The following is a 27,924-nucleotide window of genomic DNA, read 5'->3' as shown; positions in this document are numbered from 1 at the left end:
GTAAAAGTCAAAGACAAAATATAAATTTGAACTAAATATAACAAAAATATAAACAGCATAACATAGATGGTTGTATACATAAAATTGAAGCATGCATGGAACACAAAACGAAAGGAGTAAATATTAGACTTGATTTAGACTTAAAATTTATGAATTTTAAGTCTGTTGGTGCATGTAAACACTTTCATTTTTATTTTTTTTACTTATACAGTATCACAGTATCATGCTATGTAGTTTCCTTTAAACCATTTGTGTATAATGTCTCTTTTTCAGGGGGATTTATCACAACACCACACTGACAGCGGATTGGCTGAGTGTGAGCACATTTCATTGCAGCTTGTCGATGCATCTTTCTCAGTCACCACCGGATGGGAGGAAAGGAGGAGGATAGATGTGTTAGAGTGGGCAGGGGAGAAAGAGAGAGGGATGCAGGTGGAGGAACGGGTGGTTAAGAAATGAAGGTGTAGCCTTATCTACGGAGACAATCAAACGCGGGGTTTATTTCTGTAAAAAAAAATTACAGGTCTTTGCTGTTTATTCTAAGCAGAGCAAGCAGAAGATCATTCACTGTTTCTGACGCGTAAGGCTGCCCTCATACGCCGTTGGGCATCACCGCCGATCAAGGATGATAGGTTTGATTATATAGCGTAAATTAATAATAAAGTAGCCTTACAATCCACAGTGACTAAAAAGGAGGAGGCAAACTATGATCCGAGGATGATTTCTGCTAAGAAAACTCCGGAGAAGAGTCGTTATCCTATCCACTATTTGGTGTGGCACAACAAACACCGACAGCTGGAGAAAGAGCTGGCAACGAACGAGCAGGTGAGACGGTGAAGAGCGATCAAACGCATCTCTGCTTACATATATGGGTCTGTGTCTCCACTATGTGTTAATGGGCGTGTGGGTCCATAGATTTTATAGGTTGTGGTACAGTATAGGTTAGATGGCACGGAGCACCTCATTCAAGAACCTGGTCAATAACTGGGAATAGTGCAGATATCTGTGAGGTGGAGAGGCACACTTGTAGACTATATGCTCAGACTTGAATTTACACTATTTTCTTTTTGTCATTAATTTTAAAATCACAGAGTAACATAACATACTTTATATGTCAGTGATCTATTACTTACTGCATTGGCTAAAATAATCATCCAAGTAATTCTAATATGCATGGGAAGTGTGTGTGTGTGTGTGTGTGTGTGTGTGTGTGTGTGTGTGTGTGTGTGTGTATGTGTGTGTCTTTGTATTTGTCAGCGGTGCTTTATGCCTGTGTGTAAGCGGCATTATTGCGTGATCTACTCAAAATTGTAGGCTCTCTACCTTCCCACCAGCACCTGAACCATTTGTGAGTGGGTGAGACAATGCAGATACTGAGCATGTGGGCGAACAGTTGCGAACCACCCCAGTGAATAGAGTAATGAAATCATTAAGGTATTGTAGGTTTCCAGAGAATGTCATAATCAAAAGCATTGGAAATTATTTTCCCCCACTGGCAAAATTGGAGTACTTCAGCTTAGAGTGATAGACTTGATAACACAACAAGAATTACACCAATTCAGTAATTATTTTTTCAAATGTATACTGAAATGCTCTGCTTCTATATAAGAGATGCAGGTTAGCAACTAAGCAGATTTCTGAGTGCATGCATCATGCAGCGGTCTCAAGACATCACACTTCCACACACATGTACGCACACTATAGCCTACACATATATGGCCACTGTTCTTGTGGTTACAGAATCATAACCCCAGAGGCTTTTTCTTTACACCAAAAAGGCCAGCATTTGCCCAAAGGCAGCTATCAGTTGGTTTACCATAAACCCTACAGTTACAGTCAGGGAGTGTGCTAGTGACATTATCCATTCAATCCTTGACCATAATTATAACTATTGGGAGATGAATGGCAAAACTGAATACACCTCATAGTGATGCTCTAAGAATGTACTAAGACCTCTAGTAAAGTCAATGTCAGAGGTAACACGTTGTATTTCCTTGAAAGGGCAGCGGGTAATGAACTAAGTATGCTCTTGAGGCAGAGGAGACAGCAAAAGATTTTTTTCTTTGCAGTTGTTGAATACCAATTTTCTTACCCTGTTGGTTCAACACTGAATTAGAATTAAGCAGATGACTCTTTATTGGTACTTTGGTTTTAAATGCATTAGCTACGCTAGTGAAGTGGCTCTAACTAGGACAGTGTTAGTGGTCAATTGGTTTGTAGGTCCAGAACTTGTCTTGACAACTAATTTGAAACAGAGCAGACATCCGTGGTTCCCAGACGATTCATTTTAATGTCCCCTGACTCATCCTCTAAATGGTCAAAATCCATAACTGGTTCAAAACCTTTGCTGATGCAGGATGACTCAAAAACTATAGTGACCAAATTCCCATCAGCCTCAGCCGTACCTGAGATTTGCTGATGTGAAATGATCAAATGTTACCCAAATATAAATTATTGACATAGATAAAGGTAATATTTCACACCAACTTCTCTAAACTGAAACTTTAGGCATGTTTGGGTTACACAGATAGACTCAATAAATTAGTCCTCACAATGCCATTGTCATTCATTTTTCAGGAACCCTTGAATCTATAAATATTTTATGATGCAAATGATTTTGCTCCTCTGCTGTGCATTTGGACACAGGACCTCTATATCATATCTGATCTTTTTATAAAGTAAGCCAAACAGACTGCCTTGTAGTTCCTTTTTCTTTGTGGGAGCAAACACAAATCTGTTGAACATCTCAAGTACCAAAGTGTTCAGAATCAAAAAAGATTTGATGTTGATCCTTAATAAATCAGCATAAGTCACCCGCATCTTTTCTCTCATTTATAAAGTCATTCTCAGTGTAGATCTGTCTCTACCAACTATCATGGTCAAAAGATGTCGATATATTCTGCAATGTTGTTCACCACAGCAGAAACTATATGAAACATGAACACTGTGTGACCTTAAATCCATGCAAAACTGAAACCTATGCCTACCAGCACCATCTATTTCAAAGGATTCTCTGGCTTCTTAACTATATTAGAATTCAATATTTGTGTGGCTTTAAAGCTGTTCAGTGCTGTCAAAAAGAAGCTCAAACAAAGAAGAAAAGAGGGAGAATGACAGAGAATAGGACTTTTTCCATTTTTCACAACAAGCATTATACCTCGTTCTTTTCATGCCAGCTCCAGAGGCACGCTTGCTAGACAATAAACCTTAGTTATCAACTATCTGTGTTTGACGGTAGATCAGAGCAAGTTGTCAGGAGACCGGTATAAACTACTAAAAACAAGCTTTATTTCTTTCTTCCAGTGTTCCCGTCTCATTGTTGTTGAACTTCTGCTCAGTCTATAACTGTAACTATTCAAATTTCTTGCTCTCTTGCTTTGTTTTTATGTATTTGTGTATGGGTGTGTGCACATGTAAGTATGCATCATGGTTTTGCGTGTTGTATAATGCAGTGGTTTTTGTACATCCTACAAGACTTTTTATGAGCCATCAAACTAATAAAATGATTATGTCAGCCTTACATCCTGGAACTTATTTCCCATCCACTTTATGTTTATAACATTTAAATGGTAACCTAAGCCACTATAGTATATGTGTGGTGCTGCTTAAACTAGTACAGCACACACTATCATGCTCCAACCCCAAGCTTCTGTCAGTCACACACACACGTGAAACACACATACATACACGTGTGATGCCATGACAGGTGTCAAGAAGCTTTCTAGATATCTGAGGGACTCTCATGGCTATGTTCGGTTCACCACCATTTTGACAGCACAGGGATTTTTTTAGTTGCATGCTGCAGGAATAAGTAAGCTATTATTAATAAGTATTTAAAATGTAAAATGCTACTCTCTCTGCAGCTGCTAAAATGTCTGCACAAGTAAATCAGGACTCCCGGTATTTCCAAGCCCTATAGTGGGCCTGTATGTGCTGCATAAGGACACTGTGTCACAGGCATTGACTTAGATTTGTATCCTAAAAATTGAATTATTGATAATGTGAAAATGAAGGCCACCAATCTAAACTGTGTGGCTTTATATTCTAACGTGTACATTTGACTAGTAGCCAACAAGCTGCAAATGGCTGAAACCGTCAATATGTCCTGTTTGTTTACAAGTAGTAATGTGGTAGAAAAAAATTGATTAAGTATAATTATGGAAATGTAATTACATGTTTAAAAATAGATGGTTTCCTGTCATGGTAAGGGAAGGTAAGGTAAGAGGGGTCATAATGGCCTTCACACCTGGCCAGCTTTGTGTGGGGAGATGCAGGCTATCTGGTGGTTAAGATTAGAGGGACCATGATGTGCTCTGCTCCTGAATGGTTCTGTCCAATAATTGAGACTGACAACATTAGAGATCTCCTTATGATGTGTTATACAGGATTGCTGAACATATCAGATGGACACAAAGTTAAGCTTTTGGTATGATTGTGTCGATGCATACATGCTGTAAGAGACAGGTCTGGCAAATTAAATCCAGTTCATGCAGTCCTTGATTGTCTTATACTGTTTATTGTAACTATTGTATCTACACACACTTGACTAATACACACATATACACTTGGCACACAGAAGTGAGTTCATGATCCACCTTTAGAGAGAGATTTCTACTGTGTTGTGAGCATCAGCCATGACAGAAAAAAGACTGGGGGAGCATAGACAGAGAAGAAGAATATTGGAAATACATATGCATAATATTATTACAATATAGTGCATTGTGATAGTTCCTATGATATCACATTATGGCCACGCTGTTAACCCAAATAACAAAATCAGTATTGTGTAGATATTGCATGATGATGGTTGGTCTCTGATGAATTTGGGACCCACTTAGCGGTAGAATAACAGTATAATATCACTGACCTCTGCTTTATGCCACAGTAAAATAAAACTAATTTACAGCTGTCTCCATATCAGAGCTTTTTAAAGCCTGCCCAGCCTTTGGTGAAATGATGAGACACATGCCATTTCACCATGTGCATGCATCCAATATCCGGCACTGTTCCGGCACCTAATTGCACTCTTAATTCCTTCAAGCACAACAATGCACTGAATGGCTGGTTAATGATGTTTTTAAAAATGGCTGTTTTCCAACACTTGTGATAGGAGACTGTTCAACTACAGTATATGTAGAGAGACCTTATGCTTGCCCAATCTTCCATAAGCAGCATGTAGCAGATTGTATGTTTGAGTGAGTGAGGGGAGCAGAAATGCTACCACAGCAGGCTACAGTGGAATAATTTGTACACCGGCTGTCTGTGTTACGACGCAAAGCCAGAGAAAGGAAACTGAACATAGTAGCAGGAGTGGTTGAATACATGTCAGGACACACAGCTGACTACAGAGAGAAGTACAAAGGGAAAGACATATATGAAAGGAGTAGTAAAATAGGAAGAATATCAAGCAATGGGAAAAAAAAGAAGAGATGAGAGATACATTTTTAGCTGTGTTTACCAGATTCATAAAATAAGGTTAATACCTAACAGCCGTTAAAGACAGGTGAAAGCAATGAAGAAACATTGAACCAAGGAGTGGAGGCGCAAACAAGGTGATGAAGGGAGTGAAGACAGAGAGTACAGAAGAAGTGAGGAGGTAGGGGGGGGGGAATAATGACAGACTTTAACCATGAACAGAGAGTGCCTGGTTTGCAAACAGACGTAAAAGCACAGTGTGATTTGAAAAAGAACAGGTCCATGTAGAGAGTGATGGTCTATCTCAGGACGAATGCAGGAAATAACAAAGATCTCAGCTCTTTTTCTCTGTTTCTGATCTTGTCCTCTCTGTGACTCTGTGTCTGACCCTAGCTCTCTTTTTCACTCAATGTATGGTTTGATTGTAATGCCTTCGGCAAGGTGCTAATGTTAAATCAGCATTCTAAAATCTTATGCAGGGTTTCTGGCATGATTGAATGGAGCCATAAATTAATGCTCACGGGTTTATTGCGTCCACTCTGAATCTTTACGCCAACAATCTGCTATTGCAACTGTCTCTTACAAGCTTCTTCTTTTCTCTTATCAGCATGCTTCTCCCTGTTTCCTCTACACATCCAGCCACTGTATAAAGTGTTCCTTATCTTCTATCCCCCAGGTGCCTTCCATCCCTCTTTAACTCCATCTATCCATGTATCAACCCCACCCTCACCCCTCTTACTTTCCTCAGTGTAATGAAACCCAAGTCCTAATTGCAGCGCAGCAAAGCCACAAAGAGATGCCATGAGGGCTGGGTTGGGGTCAGATTTAGTTAAGTTGCTGAAAGCTTTTAACAGAGAGAGAGAGAGAGAGAGAGAGAGAGAGAGAGAAAGAGAGAGAGAGAGAGAGAGAGAGAGAGATTGTCATTAATAGGTAAAAAAGAAATGGAGATTAGTGAAGGAATAAAGGAAAAATGTGGTAGAAAGAATGGGAGGTGAGGAACAAATACATAAGGAATCAGAGAGAAGAGATTAAACACCCACAAGAAAAAAGATAAGTGCAACAGACCAGAAGCAGTAAACAGTGCCACGAACAATGCCCACGATAGTAATAATCGTTTTTTTTGGCAGTCACCTAAAAATGATTCAAGTCATCACTCCTGGAAATCAAGTATGCCTACCTTGAAGGAAAGAACGGGCATTTTTTTGCTTCACGTTTTGGGTCATGGTGTCCTTACTGCCTCCAACTTGATCACAGTGGGGATGGTTTGCCTGTGGTATATTCTCTTTGATCCCTGTGTTACTGAGCCTATAAAAGTCACCACCTCCACAATAGGCAAAACATCTCCACATCTGAATAAACCACCATGTCTGACTGTAGATTTAATGCATCTCGTCAAGAGGTGGTCATCACCCAGGCCGTGCTCAGCAGGTGCGCATATGTCCTGACCTCAACTGGGAACATGGTCAAAACTCTGAGCAGCTCCTAAGCCCTGTGATCATGCATTACATGCAGAAGGGAGTGTTGGAAGAGTCTGGAGGGCCAAATCCCATTGTTCTGGTAGAGGTTAATGGAGGGGTGAAGTTCCAGTTAAGTTCAATTGGTCCATGATGGCACAGCACCAAGGATGAACTATCCTTAGGTACCCACTGACTGTTTGGTGGTTGATTGTGCCATTGCAATATTGTATGGACATTGGTATCAGTGTCTAATGGGTTGGTTGTCCAGATTTTCAAAAAGGGTGCATGGTGAGTCAGATTTAATTATCAGGAAATCATACTACTAAGCCTCCCTGTAAAAGGTCTGTGCAGGATACTGGAGGGTTAGCAAGCCTAAGATTGCCATGGTACAATGCAGCTTTTTAGCCCTGGAACAGTGGATCAACTTTAACCTCCTCATAGATTGTCAAAAAGTCCCCTCTCCTGTTAATGATTAAACGATGGATAAGCAAGTCAGCCCACGAGTGGTGAGGATATTCCGCTGGGAGACATTAAGGTGTTTTCCCTGATATTCACAGATGATGCTGTTTCTTGAGCCTCATTTGCCTGCAACCTCCACTGTGCAGCACTCTGCTGTATGCATGTTGTTGTGTCTGAGCAGCAGCAATAAGTAAGATGAGGGTTTATTCTTCCAAATATGATGCTATGATTCTCTTATGAAAAAAGTTGGCTTATCCTGTGAAGGTGTGAGGGTTAGCAGCTGTTCCAGGTGGAAGAGTACATATCTTATGAGAGCAGCTGGTTGCATCAGCTGTAGTAATTTTGATGCTATTCTGGACAATGGTAGTAAAGACTACGTTCAGCCTAACGTTAAGGCTTGTCATTAGGGTTTTTCTTTTTGACAGATTATAACAATTTCTGTAAGTGGTCTCCAGTGTAAAAACGTTTAAGCAAGTCCATGCATTTTCATCACCCTGAATCGAAACACATTTTATTTTTTATTTTTTAAATAATGTTTTCTTTTTGGTTTCAAGAGGAAATGCTAACTAAGCTGTTACAACCCATTTTAGCAAAACCGAGGCACTTGGCACATTTTAAGCCATCATGATGTTCCTTTAATTTGACCAGGACATTTTCTGCTTGGTAAATGCTATATGTCTGAGAGAAAATGATCCTCTGATTTCATTATCAGTCTTAGTGCAACCATCTTGTCCCAGAGCACTGGGTTTACCTGAAATTGCTACATAATTCACATGCTCCCATACACACACAAACACAAGAAGAAAATGACAGCTGTAATGTTTCACTCCAATAGGCTACATTATGTGATTATGCTTGTTTATAGTGTATGCACTGTGTGCCTCAACAAAAAAAGATTTGCTCTCTCCATCTGTGAGTGTGCCTGCATCTTTGCGAGTGTGAGGAGACAGAACAAGTTCTCTCTCTCTCTCTCTCTCTCTCTCTCACTCTCTCTCTCTCTCTGTGCTGCCCTGCATGTCTTTCCTTGCATTTGTGGTGAGGTTTGTCAGCGCACGGCAACAAACAGGTGTCAAGATAAACATCAGAGAAACTCTCTCTTTGCTTCTGTTGCCATTCTGACAGGTCCATCAGCATCCCACCCGTTTGTAGCCTACTTTCTTTATCCGTGTCTGTGTGTGTGTGTGTGTCTTTCTGTCTGACCTGTTCTGTGGAGATTGGGGTTGGGAGTAAACTGAATTAAGTGCAATGAAACAGAGACATTACATATGCTGGAATGTAGGTCATTCTAGTATTTTCATCTAGTGATTTGGTACATTTGGTCTTATTTCCAGCGCTGGATTTCACAGCCCTTAAATGCACCTGCAAAAATGAATTTCTGTGTTACGTTACGTAAGTGTGAGATGCTGCAAGAGGTTTTGTTACTCTTCTGTGGGCTAATCATTACCAGTTTGTCCTGTCATTTCATATCTGAAGCAGTGCCCCATTGAAAATAGATCAGGGTTTCATAGCAGTGTAGCATTTGTCAAAGTCTCCTCTGCATCTGGAATCACAGACACGAGAAGCGAGGACGGAGGGGGGGAGAAAGAGTTATTTTTATACTCCTCCCTTCCAGAGCCACCCTCTGCTCCTGTGCGCCCCATGCACAAACATTTTGGCAAAGCTGCTGTATGTGTATGCACAGTTTCTGTGGGTGTGTGATGTTTGTATGAAAGATTGATGCTGGCCTAAGTACCTGCCAATCTGCATCAAGCCAGGCACACACTGAGCGAGGGAGGGAGGGGGAGAGAAAGAGGGGGTGAGGGAGAGAGGGGTAGTGAGAGGCGAAGCAGATGCCACAGATAGAGATGCTTATCAATAATGCAACCTCCACTGAGCTCACTATGAAGGGATGGCAAGATTGGAACGAATGAAACAGAGAGACAAAGTAGAGGGAGGGAAGAAGAGGATAACTAGAAAAGTCTTGCATGGCCAGACCTATCTCCACAGCACAGTGGAGTAAGGTCTGGCTCCTCCACATATACATTCCAGGATAGGAGAAATAAAACGCCCGACACAGGCCTGATGTATAATCGACACAGAGATGGTGGCTCAGCAAAATGGACTCAGGAAGGAACTTGTTTTGGTGGAACATTTGGACGCCGCAAAAGAAAATGCCACATAAAATATTAATTGAAGTTAACTGTTCACACAATACAGTAATGTGAGCTATATAAATTAGCTGGATTAGGGTCTTAGGTGCCTCAAGGGGCGGTAACCCACGAACACCGTGGTGGACACCGGTGGTCAGGGAAGCCGTCCGACTGAAGGAGTCTTTCCGGGATATGTTATCCCAGAGGACTCCGGAGGCGGTTGCAGGGTACCGAAGGGCCCGAAGGGCTGCAGCCTCTGCCGTGAAAGAGGCAAAGCAGCGGGTGTGGGAGAAGTTTGGAGAAGACATGGAGAAGGACTTTCGGTCAGCACCAAGGTGCTTCTGGAAAACTGTTCGCCACCTCAGGAGGGGGAAGCGGGGAACCATCCAAGCTGTGTACAGTAAGGATGGGACACTGTTGACCTCAACTGAGGAGATAATAGGGCGATGGAAGGAGCACTTTGAGGAACTCCTGAATCCGACTAATACGCCCTCTATGGTAGAGGCAGAGCTGGAGAATGATGGGGGATCATTGTCAATTTCCCAGGTGGAAGTCACTGATGTAGTCAAACAACTCCACAGTGGCAAAGCCCCAGGGATTGATGAGATCCGTCCAGAAATGCTCAAGGCTCTGGGTGTGGAGGGGCTGTCCTGGTTGACACGCCTCTTCAACATTGCGTGGAAGTCTGGGACGGTGCCAAAGGAGTGGCAGACCGGGGTGGTGGTTCCCCTTTTTAAAAAGGGGGACCAGAGGGTGTGTGCCAATTACAGGGGTATCACACTTCTCAGCCTCCCTGGTAAAGTCTACTCCAAGGTGCTGGAAAGGAGGGTTCGGCCGATAGTCGAACCTCGGGTTGAGGAGGAACAATGCGGATTCCGTCCTGGTCGTGGAACAACGGACCAGCTCTTCACTCTCGCAAGGACCCTGGAGGGAGCCTGGGAGCATGCCCAACCAGTCTACATGTGTTTTGTGGATCTGGAAAAGGCGTATGACCGGGTCCCCCGGGAGATACTGAGGGAGGTGCTGCGGGAGTATGGGGTGAGGGGGTCCCTTCTCAGGGCCATCCAATCTCTGTACGACCAAAGTGAGAGCTGTGTCCGGGTTCTCGGCAGTAAGTCGGACTCGTTTCAGGTGAGGGTTGGCCTCCGCCAGGGCTGCGCTTTGTCATCAATCCTGTTTGTAATATTTATGGACAGGATATCGGGCGTAGTTGGGGTGGGGAGGGGTTGCGGTTCGGTGGGCTGGGGATCTCATCGCTGCTCTTTGCAGATGATGTGGTCCTGATGGCATCATCGGCCTGTGACCTTCAGCACTCACTGGATCGGTTCGCAGCCGAGTGTGAAGCAGCTGGGATGAGGATCAGCACCTCTAAATCTGAGGAGGAAACAGGAAACCGATGGAGTTCCTACTCCAGGTAGGCAATGAGTCCTTACCCCAAGTGAAGGAGTTCAAGTACCTTGGGGTTTTGTTCGCGAGTGAGGGGACAATGGAGCGGGAGATTGGTCGGAGAATCGGCGCAGCGGGTGCTGTATTACATTCAATTTATCGCACCGTTGTGACGAAAAGAGAGCTGAGCCAGAAGGCAAAGCTCTCGATCTACCGGTCAGTTTTCATTCCTACCCTCACCTATGGTCATGAAGGCTGGGTCATGACCGAAAGAACGAGATCCAGGGTGCAAGCAGCCGAAATGGGTTTCCTCAGGAGGGTGGCTGGCGTCTCCCTTAGAGATAGGGTGAGAAGCTCAGTCATACATGAGGAGCTCGGAGTAGAGCCGCTGCTCCTTTGCGTCGAAAGGAGCCAGTTGAGGTGGTTCGGGCATCTGGTAAGGATGCCCCCTGGGCGCCTCCCTAGGGAGGTGTTCCAGGCCCGTCCAGCTGGGAGGAGGCCTCGGGGAAGACCCAGGACTAGGTGGAGGGATTATATCTCCAACGTGGCCTGGGAACGCCTCGGGATCCCCCAGTCGGAGCTGGTTAATGTTGCTCGGGAAAGGGAAGTTTGGGGTCCCCTGCTGGAGCTGCTCCCCCCGCGACCCGAAACCGGATAAGCGGACGAAGATGGATGGATGGATGGATGGATGGATGGATACATGGTTAAACGTGATTTGCTCTTACCAGTGTATCGCTGTGTGTATTTTGTCCATAGCAAATCCCCAGCAATCGGTCTCGAAACGTTAGATAGTAAATGCCGTAAACATGTTCTTTGTATGTTTTTACAATCATTCACCAAAAGAACCAAGCTTGCCTGCCTTGTTGCACAATCCAAATTTTCTTCAAAACTTGCCATTTTCGGCGTGTAGTTTGCTAGCTCGAAGTTTGTCGTTGTTTCCTGAACAACGACACACAGAGCGGAAGATGAGGGGCATCCGGCGGCATGGGATGTGAGGCAATTATCCTGGAAATGTGCTGTTGTTGATTCAGACTACTAGAAAAGACAACACATAAGAAATAGAGACAAAATAAAGAGTGAATGGTGCAAAGGAATAAATTGTGAGGGTGACAAAGAGCAAGTTAAGAGATGCTGAGATACAAAGTTTTTTAAAAGTGGAGGAGGTGTTAAAGAAGTTTTAGAAAAATAGAGGAAGAATGCATATATGAATGAAAAGAAGAGAAATGTAGGTGAGAAAGAGAAAAGATGAAAACAGCGTGCTTCCATTAAGTCAAAATTGTATGCAACATATGCAGAGCTGCCACAGTGAGAAAACAATTGATTCTCACAACTCGTTATACAGTAAATGCAAAGTTTTCGTCTTATAACAAGGAACTATATGTCACCGAGAAAATTCTCTTCTTATAATGAAACAGATTGACATGATGCCAAGACATTATCCTTTATTTTTATTTTTTGGGGCATTTTTGGCTTTTATTTTGACAGGACAGCTGAAGACATGACAAGGGAGAGGGATAGGGGAATGACATGCAGCAAAGGGCCCCAGGTCGGAGTCAAACCCTGGCCTGCTGCGCTCTACCAACTGAGCTATCCAGGTGCCCGATTTATCCATTTTTAAAAGGTGAGACATCTCAAAAATTATATCGAAGGCTCTGTCAGCTGGTTGACTGGCAACTTCATGGTGAAGTCTGCCAAGAAATAGTCTACACAACAAGTTCTTTTTACAGTTTGGTTTTTGTACAGATATATGGATTTGAATGGCAGCGTCACTGCCATAACTGACTAATTACATTTCTGCATACATACTACCATTCCAGTGAAAAAGAAATAAAGAAATACCACAACGCCAAACCCTGGATAACCTCTGAAATAAAACAAAGCCTGAGAGACAACCACACAGCTTTCAGGGTCAGTCACTCGGCTGGTCTCAGAATCGCAAACCGTAATATTACAAATAAAGTCTTCCAAGCCAAACTACATTTCCTTTTAAAGATTATTTTTTGGGGCTTTTCCACCTTTAATCGATAGGACAGCTAGGTGAGAAAGGGGGAAGACACGCAGGAAATCGCCAGCCTCAAACCCCGGACTTCTGCGTCGAGGCATAAGCCTCTCAGTATATGTACGCCTGCTCTACCCACTGATCCAACCTGGCCACGGCAAACATTTCAAGAACAAACTAGAGCACGTGTTTAGTAACATGAACACAAATCAAGCTTTTCAGATAGTCAGAACCTGTGAAGACCTGTGCCACCGAACTCGCTCCAATTGTTCACTCCCTCTTCTGTGAATCCTACCTTACTGCCACAATACCCATCCTCTGGAAAAGTGCAACCATATTCCCTGTGTCCTGGTATTGTGCATGCTGGCTCACTGTCACACTGGCATAGCATTTTGGGGCACTTGAATAGAATAGAGCCATCCTTAATAGCTTAGCCTCTGTTAAATACTTTTATATCTATATATATATATATATATATATATATATATATATATATATATATATATATATATATATATATATATATAGATATATATAGTTGATTTGATTTGTTTAATGTTATTAGTAACACCTTCTCTACTACGGCAAGTTGAAATGTCTGCTGTGAACAGAGGCCTATGGCTATGAGATACGTCATGTAATCATAATGTGATTGATTTACTCTCTGTGTAGTAAACATAAGACACACTTCCCTACTATCTATCTGTTGTCAGTGTTTGGCACTGCCCATAACTCAATTGTTTTAATGATTTACATTTTTCTTTAGACAATTAACCAGTTTGGGATTTAACTCACGAAACCATTTACTTATGGAGGGCAATAAGAAAAAAAACGTAATCTCGCCCCAGAAATGATCTACTGTACATAATGTGCGTCAGCACCTGTGTGACCACAGAATGCCCTTCATTGTAATTTCACTGAGTGAAGAATGGGTGCTAAGAAACGAGCAGGGAAGATGTAATGTCCCAAGTCACAAGTCAAACAAGGCCAATGTGTGTGTGTTTGTGTGTGTGTGTGTGTGTGTGTGTGTGTGTGTGTGTGTGTGTGTGTGTGTGTGTGTGTGTGTGTGTGTGTGTTAAAGTTGTTAATGTTTTGTCTAGTACTTTATTTAGAATTCATAGTGTAAATTGTGTAATGTAGCTAATGTTAGTATAGCAGAACCCCATCCTCACAGAACATGTTAAGCTTGCTAGAGTGCTTGATTGACAAATGATTAGCATTACGTTACTTAACTTTATAAGAAATATTATGGCTGTAGTGTTTACCTTGTTGTTATTGGTGGAGGCTGAGTGGCTTATTGTAACTAATGAACGAGGCATGCTATCGTATCCTGATCATATTGTGTCGAGTGTGCACAATTTCAGATCACTTCCTTCTCCAAGCTCGGGACCAGAAAGGGTCCGACGGAGGAGGTGGGCCTGAACCTGTAACTTTGCAGCTAGACCCTTCTCTAAATTTGAGCTTTCTATGTGCTCTCTTCACTCTGACCACCGTCTCTCACCATATTCAATTTCTATCTTTCCCAGCTACCTTTGATGCAAATTGGACCAAATGAACCACAGCTAATCAGTGAGCCTACAGGCCGACTTTTTTTTCTAATAGTGCTCGAAGGTGTCATCACAAATAATCTATGAATAAAGGAGAGCCGGTGATGGAGAGGTCGCTAGATCAAGATCATGATCCAGATTGGGGATGTCTGACCCTTTCAAACTCCAGTGAAACTCGTTGGTAAGAATATGAATGTGGCAGCAGGTTTATGATGCTCTCAGTCAAGCCGTTCTGACTTTGAATAAGGTTAAAAAATAGGAATGAGGCTTTTTGTGAGACATCAACAAGCTGACATGTACTCAACAACATTAGAGGCTATAATTTGATAGGCTTACTTAGAGGGCATGCAATGAACATAATTAATGTAGCAAATAATACTGCGTGTCGAGTAGTATAATCTATCACAAAGAGGCCAAGACAGGTGAAATACTGTATGTTCTCCTATTCTTGCTTTTTTAATCAGTCTTTTACCAAGACAGGAGCTACATCAGGTGTAGATGAGAAGATGGGGAAGCAGAAGCTATACACTTCAGTGGATTGCTCTGTTGTTTCCCTGTCATCCTGTGTTATATTTGTTGGCAGCATCCTGTACTCTCTCCGATCTGTCTCCCTCTACATCCTACCTTGCAATCACCTCACTGCTACCCTTTCTTGACTTTCCCTCCCTCTCTTTCTGTCTCCGTCCACCTATTTCTGTTTAGCCTCGCCCTTTTTAGCATCCCTCGTTCACTCCTCTCTTACCTCCTCTCCAGCTCCCTTTGTGTCTTTATGCTGCATTTCAGCCGTTTACCTGCAGCTCTTGTATCCAGAGTCAATGAAATCGAGTACAGCTTTGAAATAAGCTTAACCTGATAACCACCAACATAGGCAACAACTTAAAGGGGGAGCAATGGATGAAAGGACAGCTGCGAGACCATTTTTTTTTTTTTTTTTTTGATTAATGAAGAGCCAAGTTGTTCATTTTTCTTTCTTTTTTTCTGTTCTGTTTCATCTATTTCTTTCACCATCAGCTTTGTTCCAGGCTCTCTGTTTCTCTCGTCTTTCTCCCTTTTATGTGCTTACGACAATATGTGAAGGATTTCTTTCCAAAATACCATTTCTATTTGGGCGGGAAATGTTTTCCAAAGCTCAATATTAATATTCAGGTTTCTTTTTGCTTGCACAGTGTTTTTCTCTTGTGTTGTTTAAATGATGGACACCCTACTTCAGACTTTTCTTCCTGTGACATTGACAATTCTTCATATTTGTGCTGCCCAAGCACCCGTCTGCAGTGTCCTTTGAGACAGTGTTTGTGGTACAAATGCACACACACAGGACTGAAAGTGGCTGTATTTGCATGTGACACACCATATTCATTATCCAGCACGCACAAACAAAGCTGATTGCTCTCTTTCTTCCCCTGCGTTGCTATGACGTTCCCACCCTCTATTCCCCAGTCTCCACGGCTCCTGAGGGACTCCCTCATGTTGTTTTCTCCTTCAGCTCCCCTCGCTGCCTCCTCCCTTCTAATTCTCTTTCTCTGTCTGTTCTTTTCCTTACCCCTCCCCATATCTTTATTTGCCATATAGCCATCACTTGCAAAAGCAATCTGTCGCTCCTTTCTTTTTCTCTCTTCCTCCGTCTTCGCCTGTCTTACATGTTCCAGTTGTTGCAGACAGGCAGTTTCTTTCAATAGAAATGTATCTAGCCACATTATTTTGTGTTTGTATTATTGTCTGTCTCTTTCTCTTCAGTGTTGCTTTTGAAAATGCTGTGGAGAGCAGAGAGCTGTTAGTGGAAAGAGTTAGAGATTGTACAGCGATAATATACCCATTAACACACTGAAAATGTGATATCATGTTCTTGTTATTGAATTACGTTTTACTAAACTCAATCCAGTACGTATTTAAACTTGGAGCCTGTGAGTGTCCTTGTGTATGGAAGCATTTGGATGTGTATCTCCGTGTGTGATTTGCATGTGCACCACATGTGGTTTTCCTCATTTCCCTCGCAAATACCAAAAACAGAACCCTGCAGTAACTGACTGATAATGTAACAACTTTGTTTTTCTGGCCCTGCTCACAATGTGTTTCTTGGAGCATAACAGTTAACTTGTGTTGGACAGTAGCTGCCAGTCATTTTTGTTAGGATATTATACCCTGAGCATATAGTAAACAGACAGGGCAGCTTTTTTATATTGATTTATTATTTGAGTTGTTTGGTTTATTCTCAGCTGCTTCAAAATTCACCCTTAATACATTTCTTCCCCCTCCACTGCTTTGATATAAAGATTTATTTGGATCAATAAGGAGTGTGGCCTCTTTTGTGAATTTACCTGCTCAGCCATATTTCTGATACGTCAGATATTAATATTATACACTCAAACCCTAAAAAATTAGTGTCATTTTATTCCTGAAAGGAATTGTCTACAGCCTTCTTAAAGGCCCAGTGTGTAACGTGTTTAGTTGTTCATTATCAAAATCTGTGTTGCCCCTTCACAAACTTGTCCTTTTCATGAATATTTACCTCAGCGATCAATTCCAAGTATTCCTTTTGGCTTGAAATTTTACATTTGCATTCGCATGAACTGGGGTAGCCGCTCCATATTCATGCGCCATCTTGAAATACGTTAGTAAGGGACATAAAGGACATACTGCTCCGCCTTTCGCGTTTTTGCTGTCACATGATAAACTCACAGGTGCTACTAATGCTGCTAATGGGTATCATAGCTTCCCGGCCCCGGCAAGATTGAAGAAGGAAACATGGAGGACCACACGTATTCAAAATCCAAATGTCAGGAACAGGAGTCTTCTTCTTCGCCCAGAAAAAGAATATTGAAAAGAGCAAGAAGGCTACCTTAGCTGTAATACGTACTTTGAACTGCGTGGTGCGAGAGAGTTGATTGCCATATATGATCTCAACGCTAGATGGGAGAAATTCCCACAGATTAGACTTTTAAGGTCTTTATTAACGTCCTGATTCTGAGTCACGCTACACTTATCTTCAAGAGTAATCATTAATTAGACATCAAGCCTGCAAAGGACCGACAGAACTGGCCTTGGATCAGCCTAGGTCTTGAATAATGGTGGCTGTCAGCATCTGTTTAATTGGATGGCAGATCTGAGATCAGTGAAGCACTGCAGAGAGGGGCAACATTAAACAGTGGTACATAGAGCGGCCTGGGAAATAAAGAGGGATGGGCAGTTTCATGCAGACAAATACAGCCAGTGATTGATTAAATAAAAGTAGAGACATGGTATCTCATCAGGTGTACAAGCCCCACAGCTCATGTAGTAATAAGCAGATTGTAAGTAACGTGGGCACTGTTGCTGTTTGACATATGATGCTGTACAATCTGTGGCAAAGGGTGTCAATAACGAGTGACTCACCCAGTCATCTTTTCGACATGTCTGGACTAACTGTTCTGTAAATATATGTGAAACACATTAAGACCTGCAATACACTACAAGTCAGTAATACCTTCTCATTTTAAAGAAGTATTTTATAAGCCTTTCTGATTCAATACAATGCTAGAGTTAATTGAGAAGATTTCTATTACTTTCATCGCTGTACACTAAATCTGCAGCTTTATTAAGCAATTAGCTTAGCATAAAGACTGAAAGCAGGGAGAAACGGCTAGCCTGCCTGGCATGTGAAAAGGTAAAAAAGAAGAATCGGATTATCACTTTAACAGCTTGTTTGTTTAAAGGTGCTCTAAGTGGTGTGACGCGTTTTTTAGTCTACAACATTTGTTTTTGTTGCCATTTGTGGAGCCTGGGCTGTCTTCAGAGACCGCATTTTTTTACAGTGTGTTCAGGGGACAGGCAGCTCGCAGATAGTGAGGAGATGTTTGCTGTATGTGACAAAAAATGTTGTAGCCTAAAAAACGTGTCACATCACTTAGAGCACCTTTAATGCACATATCCTGCTGGGCAGGCTCCAGTACTGCATGTGCAGAACACAGCTGCCAGGTTCTCATCACTGCATGAAAAGTGGGATTTTCGTCAGTATTCGGCACTGTAGATTGTCGTGGAACTTCAGGTTTACGACTGCACACGGCAATTTACAGGCAACACTGAAAACGGCCGTAAATTGTCGGAAATTGACGTGGGCCTTGCTTGGCAGTTGTCCCCCCATGACCCCCCCTCCCTCTAATTCTAAGGGAGGCTTTCACATGTAAATGAAAATGCTGTGAGCTATAAAAATGCAAATCATGGTAGCAGCAGGGGGAGTTTTAACCCAGGTGACATTTTTCTAAAAGGTATTAACTTAATTTTAAGAAAATCTCTTAAAATAGATCAGACTCAGTATAGCCTAATTGTAGACTCTTCAATTTTAGCTTGAATTGATTTATTTAATGAAAGTATGCTAGATTAATTACTTTGTATGTCATTAGCAATGACCAATGTTATGTAAAAAAGATATACAAAATAACTTATTTCAACAATTAGTTTTACAGGCTTTGCCACAAAGGTAAAATGTGCATTCCATGATTCATTCACAGTCTCCTCAAGCTCAACCACTGTGCTAGTGACATGACTACAGTGGCCTTTCTTTGGTCTTGCTCATCCAACATTGTCTGGTGGAATGGAGACAGACAGAGAATGGCTCCACTGTACAGTTTTCTAAGAGAAGTCTTTCTGCTGACACCAAAACACTGTGCTTCACATAAAGCATATCAGCTGTGTCATTGCATGACAAGGTCCCAACCATTTATCTTCTTAAAATACTGGCAAATTCAGCACCATATTCACATGTCCATGGCATATGAAGCTGTTGGCTCTGCTGAAATGGCCTCATAATCCAGACTTCAATTGTCCTATTATTAAGCTTTCCCAGTAATCCATTATAACTCACTGTAATTCACCTCCACACCAGTATGTGCGCTGTTCGCGCCCTGCTGGTTAATCTGCTCCACGGTCTCTCGCTATCATACTGCCCCGCCCCCTACCCCCGCCCTCACTGCTTCCATTTGAAAAAAAAAGGCGGGACTCGGGAGATGAGTCAGAGAGTTAGAGCAAAAACTTCCGAAATATGGGAATATTTCAGGCGAAATGGTAAAAGAGTTGTCTGTACACTCTGTCAAACTTCACTTGGAAACACACAGGAGTTGTTCAAGACGTTTGGAGCGGTTTTTTTCTCTCCTCCATGTCTCCTCCGGGGCTCCAAAGATGCGCTCACAGAAAAGAAGAAGTCAACGTAAGTATATGATTATTAATGAAACGGCGAGCTAGTCTCACTGTTTATTAACTCTTGATCGTACAGTGACTGTCTTTGGATGTTAAACAGGCTACTTAGACTTGGCAGTAATGTTTTAAACCCCTTGTTTTGCTTTATAAAAGTATATTTTTTTTATCTTGTAATTTTCAGAAAGCAGTCCGCCGTCTTCACAACTCTGAGACAAACTGTAGCAGGTGCTACGAACCGGAGCAAGGGTAAGATTGAAAGAATATGCTTTCATTTAATGAATTTCATTAATTCTTCTGTATAAGGACATAGATACGTTAATAGATACCGATCTTAACCATAGTTTTTTTTTTTTGTTTTTTTTTTTACAGACTAACCTCACCTCATAATGAGGCCGTGACCTATATTTGCTCGGAGCTGTCTGCAAGTCCAGATTTAATATGACGCTGATAATGACGCCATTGTGTGTAAGTAATTTTTACTTTTTCATCTTTCCTTGTTTAATTTTACTGTGACTTGTGTTTTTTATTCATACCACTCTCATTTAATTGTTTTCCAGCTGCCTGTAAGACATGACGAGACAGCACGCAGGAGCGGGCAGAAGCTGTGAAGAGTTGAGCTCGGAGTCGGTCGAGAAGAAAAGAGGTTAAGATTAGATCCGTTTGGTCAATGTGAATATTTTTTCAGGTGCATTCATAGGTGTGTTGTGGCCATACATAAATATCACGCAGTACTGATTGTCTTTATTGATTGATTTTACAAGCTGCTGGAAGCGAGACAGAGTGTGTTGGCTGCGGGTGAGGTGGGCATTTGGAAGTGCGCCACATAGACATCCAGGACAACGCTCCCCAGACGTCTGCAAAATGGACCGAATGCTGCCGGTTACCAACAGCTCCGAGGCGGCCGTGGGTTAGGGGTGGACGGTGCTGCTTCTCGTGAGCGTGGGATATTTATTGTGTGTGCTGTATGTCTCCGATGCTTTTTACATAGTTTTTTTTTCTGATTGCGTTTGTGTTTTGTGTCAATAAAGCTCTATCTTTGAATAAACAGCACGTTCCTGGCAAATCATTTTAACTATGATAATCATGACATGAATATACAGCATATATGAAATAAATATATATATATGAAATAAATAAATATATATATATAATTTTATTATAATAATAATAATGGCCCAGGTTGACCAATAGCCTAACCCGTGACAGACCTGTCAACCAATCACGAGAGATTTTTCTTGTTTAAAAGTAGTGGTTTCATCCAATAGTGAGTGAGGAAATTCCAGCCAGGACAGACGTTCTCTGGCCAGGCGCCTATTCATATTCTAATTAGATCCATTAACACCTCCGCGGGGGCTCTCCACATACGTCATGGTTCGTTTCCGACAATATGTGGCACAGACGAACGTGACGTTCGCAGCCTGTAAATTGTCGATAACTGCCGAAAATTAGGGGTATTTCCGGGCGTTTACAGGCATTTACGGGGACGGAAATCCCACTTTTCATGCAGTGCATCCTTCTCGTCACCTACAAATCCCTCCATGCCCTTGCCCCCCATTTGATATCAGACCTCCTCCAACCCCACCCAGAATCTGCAGTGCTCAGACATGGGTCTGCTCACCCCCCGCCCAAAAAAAAAAAAAAAACAGCCTGTGGACAGAGCCTTCCGTGTGGAAGCCCCCACCTTTTGAAACTTTCTCCTGGTAGAGACCTGTATGCTGCATCTATGGACACCTTAAAAAAAACCTACCTGTTCACCAAACATTGCCGCTATTATTTTCTGTTCTTGTGGTATTTGTTTATATCTGTCTCCATATGTGTAAAGTATCCTTGTAGCCACTGAAAATTATTATATGTTATTATTATTATTAGGTAACATGTTAAGCTTTAGTGGTGGTGGGAATTACTCTGGACAGGCTAGCTGTTTCTGCTTCCAGTCTTTATTCTAGGCAAAGCTAATTGTCAGTTGGCATTGTTCAGGGCTCAAAATAGAGACTTTTCTTTTTTTTATTTAGCACAGCCCAATAACCTCCTTTTTTGATTTTATTTGTTTGGTTAAAAGATACATCAAAAACCAGCAACATCTAAAAGTTAGTATTCTGAGCGTCTAAAATTATCCATAGCTGTCTACCAATGTATTTAATATGTCTGAGAGGGGTAATATACTCCCTGCAATGATTCTTTCTAATCAGAGCATTGGTATGATTGATATGACAGATTAACACAAATGTAATATGGCTGACGAATGAGGTCTTGTTGACATGCTTCTAAATACAAAGTGGAGCTGAGAGCTGGATTGATGCCTTCAGCATTACAGTAATTGTGCTTTTTGTTCATCAGTGTTGTTGTCGGACAGTTACTGAAGAAAAAAACGTGTTTTTGCTCGCAAACATGGCAGATTGAGAATATACTCCTTGTTTACTTTACCTGCTCTTTGTAGGTATTTCTCTGAACCGTTTAAGTAGTAACAGACAGAAGGCTGCTTAAACAGCTCTGGCTGTGGCGCAGATAGTCCTATCTGTGTTTAACTAAACTCAATCCATCCAACCCAGAAAATAAGTGGGATACAGGAGTGTACCATGTTGGAGTGGTGACAGATCAATTAGCACCTACCTGTCTCTCTTTCCATCTCTCTGTCCTCATCTTCACACTTGCGTCACTATTATGTTTTTCGTCTCCCCCCACCTCTGTGTGAGATCTACAATGACACACAATTAACCCCCATTTCCTCTCCTCCTACTTTGTTTCTCTCTGTCTGCTCCTCTTACCTTTATGCTCACTCCCCTCCTTTACCCTCTCCACCCTCTCTCTCTCTTTCTCTCTCTCTCCTTTTTCTTCCTTGTCTTTTCTTTTCTTTCTCCTTCCCCTCCTCCTCCTTTTCTTCCATCCAGACTGATTTAGAGTTTCTGGACCCTCGTGGGCGGACTCCTCTCCACCTGGCTGTCACCTTGGGCCACCTGGACTGTGCCAGGGTCCTGCTGCAGCACGGAGCTGATGTTAGCAAGGAGAACCGCAATGGATGGACCGGTGAGTGTGTGTGTGTGTGTGTGTGTGTGTGTGTGTGTGTGTGTGTGTGTGTGTGTGTGTGTGTGTGTGTGTGTGTGTGTGTGTGTGTGTGTGTGTGTGTGTGTGTGCGTGCGTGTGTGTGTGGAGAAGTATTAGTTCTGATAGCATATTCAATGTGCAGTATACGTAATGCATTCTGGTGGTTGGGTTGGGGATAGGAGTGTGTTCCAAAATGAAGACACTACATGCAGCATTTTATACAATAATATATCCTTGTCAAAGTAATAATGACACTGTGGTATAATTATAGTGGTTAAAACGTATGAGCACATTTCCCATGAACCTTTTGCCTCCTTTTGAGGATAAAAATGAATCTGGTCATTCTTGTGGGCATAATTGTATTAATAGTAAATCAAATTATATCTCAAATTAAATGTGGAAATGATTTATGGCTAACACTTGTTAATTTTTATACATTCTAAAATCATACAAATATAAAATCTTAAATAGTTTAATGACATTAAAATGCTACTTGTGGCACATTTGATATCAACAAGCTCTCCAAGTGGTGTCAGTCTCATCATGAATACCCTCTGGAAGTAAAAAAAAAAAAAAAGGTTGCTTGGCCCATTTTGTGATGTGTTTTATTTTATTATTCAGATGATATGTCCAGAAAATGTTCCACTTTTACACACAAAAAGAACCCTCTTGTGACCGGGTTAGCTCAGTTGGTTGAGCGGGTGCACGTATATAGAGGTTTACTCCTCGACGCAGCGGCCGTGGGTTCGACTCCGACCTACGGCCCTTTGCTGCAGGTCTTCATCTGTCCTGTGGAATTAAAGGCCTAAAAGGTCCAAAAAAATGATCTTAAGAAAAAAAGAATTAAAAGAAAAGGAACCTTCTTGTGTCATCTGCAGTAAACCAGTGAAAAACTCACAAGTGGTTTGTGTCGGTTGTGATGCCCTTGGTCACAATATGTGGACTATGATAATACGTACTGTATGATATATCATACATTGTATTGTGAAATGGTGCACAACATTTCCCACTGGGTCTATTTTTTATTTTACATACATTTTACATCCTCTTGATTGTTTTAGAAAATACAAACCACTTCTGATGTTTTTCTTCACCACCTCTTTAGTAGAGCAGTGGCTTCTGCCAGACACCTCTTATCTGCTGGCACTGTGCAAATGTAGTGGGTTGGTCTGGCATAGGGAGACTAATGGAGCATGAAATGAATTCATTTTTTAACCTTGAAATTGTATTGGCTGATTTAACACCCTTTATTGTGAGTCCAATAGTGTTTTGCCGTCATTCCCTACTTAACCTGTGCATGGAACGCAATATGTTTTTTTGTCTTGCTGGTGATGAATTAAGCACTAGAAAGTCAATCTTTCATATTGTCATGAATGTTTCTGGGAGTCTGTGATTGCAGAGTATCATTAAGTAATCCTCTTTTGTTTGTCCTAATCTGATTACTGTATCTTGTCAGTGGGTAAAATACAGTACAGTACTTTGTTTCAACTGTGTGTTAGCCTTTACTTGCATGATTGCTGTTAGAGGAAGAGAAAGGAAATTGGTATATAACTGTTCAAGTGCAGAACCTGTAAGATTAACAGCAAAGTGGCAGTCTGATGAATGATGGGCGAGCTGCAGTAATTGGTCCTACCAGCTTTTCCTTTGGCCTACTTCAGATTCGGCAATTCTCGCTGCCCCCCTTAAATTGCTCATGAGTCACGTACATGAATTTTAGATGAGGTCTGAGTGATTGGCTCTTTTTTACTCTCCATATCGCTCTCCCTTTCAGTTCTTCAGGAGGCGGTGAGTACAAGGGATCCGGAATTGGTGCGTCTCGTGCTTCGTTACCGTGACTACCAGAGGACTGCCAAGAGACTGGCGGGCATCCCCATCCTGCTGGAGCGACTGCGCCAAGTGGGATTTCACACACACACACACACACACACACACACACACACACACACACACACACACACACACACACACACACACACACACACACACACACACACACACACACACACACACACACACACACACACACACACACTTTGATGCACACATGGAAAAAGATAGTCCCATGACCACATACATCTCCATAGACACAAACACAAGTGTGTACGTAGAAGCACAGATAAAAAATGACATACATGAAAAAAACATACACGAACTACAAAGGCACATCAAGGTTTTTTTTTTTTCAGCAGAGACGCATTCATTTGAAATGTAGATCAACCTTTTTTATATCTTTGTTTTATGATAAAATATTCTTGTTTTTTGTTTGAAGGTATTAATAACTTTGTTTACTACCCAACAAGGGCAATTCACTCAAGTGATATGTTTCCATGTTGCCAACCCTCTGTCTCTGGGTAATTTGAGTCATCACTTTCCCCCAAAGGGGCAAGGAGGGCCACGCTTAAAGGCACAATAGCAGCGATGGACAAGCTGATACTGGAGAGCCTAGAGGTTGATGGGTATAATCCTGACAGGAAAGCGTTGAGGTGCAGCAGATCGTGTTTAAGCTGCTGCAGCAGTAGAGCTGCAGAGAACAGTGGCAGAGATGCAGGGAACTGCTTTCACACTGTCTGTCCTCCTGTGTATCTGCTCCAGCTGGCTCCCCGACACACACACACACACACACACACACACACACACACACACACACACACACACACACACACACACACACACACACACACACACACACACATGCACTAGCAAACATCGAACACCGTTCTTCATCTGCTGCTGCTCCCATCCACATCATCCTCCTCAGCATCCATCCATCACTTCTATTATTAACCCACACATACATAACCACTTCTCTGTGCCCGTTCCCCCATCTTTAGAACAGACAATGAAGCAGCATCACTGCAATTCTTTTCCTCCACTTTGCTATTCCCCTCTCTCTCTCTGTCTAGCCATCTTTAAATTCACCACTCTCTATCTCCACAACTCTCTCTCTAGCTCATTCTTTTCTGCCTCTTTCTGTCCAGGCCCAGGACTTCTACGTGGAGATGAAATGGGAGTTTACCAGCTGGGGTGAGTCCAGTCTTTCATTCCAGTCAGTAAAGCAGTCCAGTCCAGTCCAGAACTAATCATGTTATCATCTCCCTTTGGGGCTAAAGAGGGCTGTTTCTTCCTGTTGTGTGATGCTCACACACAGAATGTATTAAGTGGCTTTGGTTTAGAGTTAAACAGCCTGTGCTTTTTAGCTTAAGTGCTTTAAAACCCACAAGTGGAAGTAATTTTATTTTATTTAATTTATAGCATAGACTTGTGACTATAATTTTATGTTTTTATGTGTAAATAGTTGTTACAACCAACTACTGAAATGTATCTGTTAATATAGGAATTTATGGGAGGCCAAGAACTGCCAACATAAATCAAAGGAAAACACCCGAAAGAGAGCAGCTGCATTCAATTCTGTGCATATCCTTTAGACATGTCCCAGTTTGATTGATTGATAAAGTGTGTCTGTGTTTGTCCTTAGTGCCCCTGGTGTCTCGTATCTGTCCCAGTGATACCTACAGAGTTTGGAAGAGTGGTCAGTGTCTCCGCGTTGACACCACCCTGATGGGCTTTGAACAGATGACCTGGCAGAGAGGAAACCGCAGCTTCATTTTCAGGGGACAAGGTCCGAGGTCAAACTCGAGACTTACTGTGTGTGAATGTGTGTGAGGGTGTATTTTGTCCAGTCTTTGTGCTATGCTTAGCTAAGTAGCTTACCATCTGCCTCTTTGCAGCCTTATCAAATGGCTGTTTCCACTCATTTAATTCGCCAATGGCTCCTCTCTTCATTATTTCAACCAGTTTTCTATTTTTCTTTCTTCCTCTCACTACTTATAAATATTCCTCTTCTTTCGGTGGACTTTTTTGAGTCCCTTCATAATATTCTTTAGTTTGCGAGGTGCGTATGTTTGTGTCTTTCAGCCTCATTTGGCATGTTTGTATTTCAATTTATGATCTGCCTCTATTAACATTGCCCTCATTTTTTTCTTCCTGTCCGTCATCCTCTTACCTCTTAGACTCCAGCGCAGAGGTGATGGAGGTCGACCATGACAGGCAGCTGGTGTTCTGCGAGACTTTGTGCGTCTCGTCTCTCACAGCCCTCTCATCTGGCCGGGGGAATGGCGCCGCCTGCAGCAGCAACGCCGCCAGTTTAGGCCTTCTGGGGGCGATGCAGCCCAGCGATGAGCAGGTAGCAGCCAGGCTCTCTGGCCCCGTGGTGACCACTCAGCTGGACACCCGCAACATTGCCTTCGAGAGGTCAGACGTAACACTGATACATGCAGAATATGAATATGAGAATGTTATATGCTATAATGCTATGTCAGTTATAGTCAAGTGGTGCAGCAACCTTCCAGTAGTGACTGTGCACCATTTTTGTCATTTTGTGGTGCATTTCTTTCTTTCTCAAATCTGTAAATTTTTAAGAACACTTGGTGATGTGTCATTTTCTTGATGCAGCTGTAACATAAGCCCAGCAGAAAATCTAAAACATTAAGAATGATAAATCAGATTCATATAACATCCTTCAGAATCCAATTTTGCGACCATCATACAGGAAGAAATCTGCCACTGAACAGGCACAATAATCATTTTCTCCACCAACAGTAGCCTCAGTACAACACAATGTAATTCAGCCTCAGGACATTTTCTGCTCTGAGTGCTTGCTTTTTTTTTTCCTGAGAGGAGAAAATCACTCTTTTATTGTTGAATTTCTGTCACTCTTTTACTGTTGCCGGCTCCTACGCTTCAACCCACAGACGAGTGGAACAAGTTCAGGCATGTTCTCTGGTGGCTGTCAAAACGCATTTCACAAAAGGAAAACACTAACTGAAGTGCAGCAGTGCAGGGGGAAGTGGAGCCAGGAAACGATTTCGTTGAACACCACATATTGCTGACATATATCTACAACAGGGCCGAGGGGAAATGTTCTTGGAATTAAAGTGCTATTAAACTATTAACGTAATTCTAAAATCCTTTTGCTTTTGAAAGACAAAATAAGACAATCTCTTGTAACAAATGGAAAGTTGAATTCATAAGTAGCCTAATATTAAAAACCATGACTTGTTTAAATGCACTCAGGGGCTTTGCTGCTACAGGCATACTTAGCTTATGGTAGCTAACTTTCCTAAAGCTAGCAATAGTTTAGCTAGATATTGCCTTGTAACTGACTTTACTGAGTCAGTTTGCTGCCTTTACGGCTCTTCTCAACTTGTGTTACTGTTACAATATTAACACTAATTTAGTATTTACTGTTTATTTCTATTGTTTTATGGGGGTGTCCTTAACACATGGCTATCCTTCTAAACTAACCCTTGCTCATGTAAAGT

At 42.0% G+C, this 27,924-nt stretch overlaps 1 protein-coding gene and 1 long non-coding RNA gene across 3 annotated transcripts in view; both read left to right on the top strand.

Annotated features, from left to right (window-relative positions):
- The first annotated feature begins 717 nt into the window (after positions 1-717).
- ankrd13b (ankyrin repeat domain 13B) overlaps positions 718-27,924 on the top strand; it is a 45,011-nt gene continuing 17,804 nt past the window's right edge. The window contains exons 1-7 of one of the 2 annotated variants that reach the window (XM_028573349.1): positions 718-825; positions 22,450-22,585; positions 24,375-24,499; positions 25,582-25,627; positions 26,079-26,222; positions 26,614-26,683; positions 26,732-26,854. In XM_028573349.1, coding sequence (XP_028429150.1) covers positions 718-825; positions 22,450-22,585; positions 24,375-24,499; positions 25,582-25,627; positions 26,079-26,222; positions 26,614-26,683; positions 26,732-26,854 — 752 coding nt within the window. Of the gene's footprint in view, positions 826-22,449; positions 22,586-24,374; positions 24,500-25,581; positions 25,628-26,078; positions 26,223-26,613; positions 26,855-27,924 lie in introns of both variants that reach the window. The other variant, XM_028573348.1, reaches the window with a different exon arrangement.
- LOC114549535 (uncharacterized) lies at positions 19,373-20,157 on the top strand. The gene is made up of 4 exons (XR_003691562.1): positions 19,373-19,571; positions 19,743-19,807; positions 19,931-20,026; positions 20,119-20,157. It is a non-coding gene; the product is annotated as an uncharacterized LOC114549535 (long non-coding RNA).

The sequence above is a fragment of the Perca flavescens genome, chromosome 3 (genome assembly GCF_004354835.1).
Source record: "Perca flavescens isolate YP-PL-M2 chromosome 3, PFLA_1.0, whole genome shotgun sequence".
NCBI lineage: Eukaryota > Metazoa > Chordata > Actinopteri > Perciformes > Percidae > Perca > Perca flavescens.
This window is presented reverse-complemented; position numbering and strand designations above follow the sequence as displayed.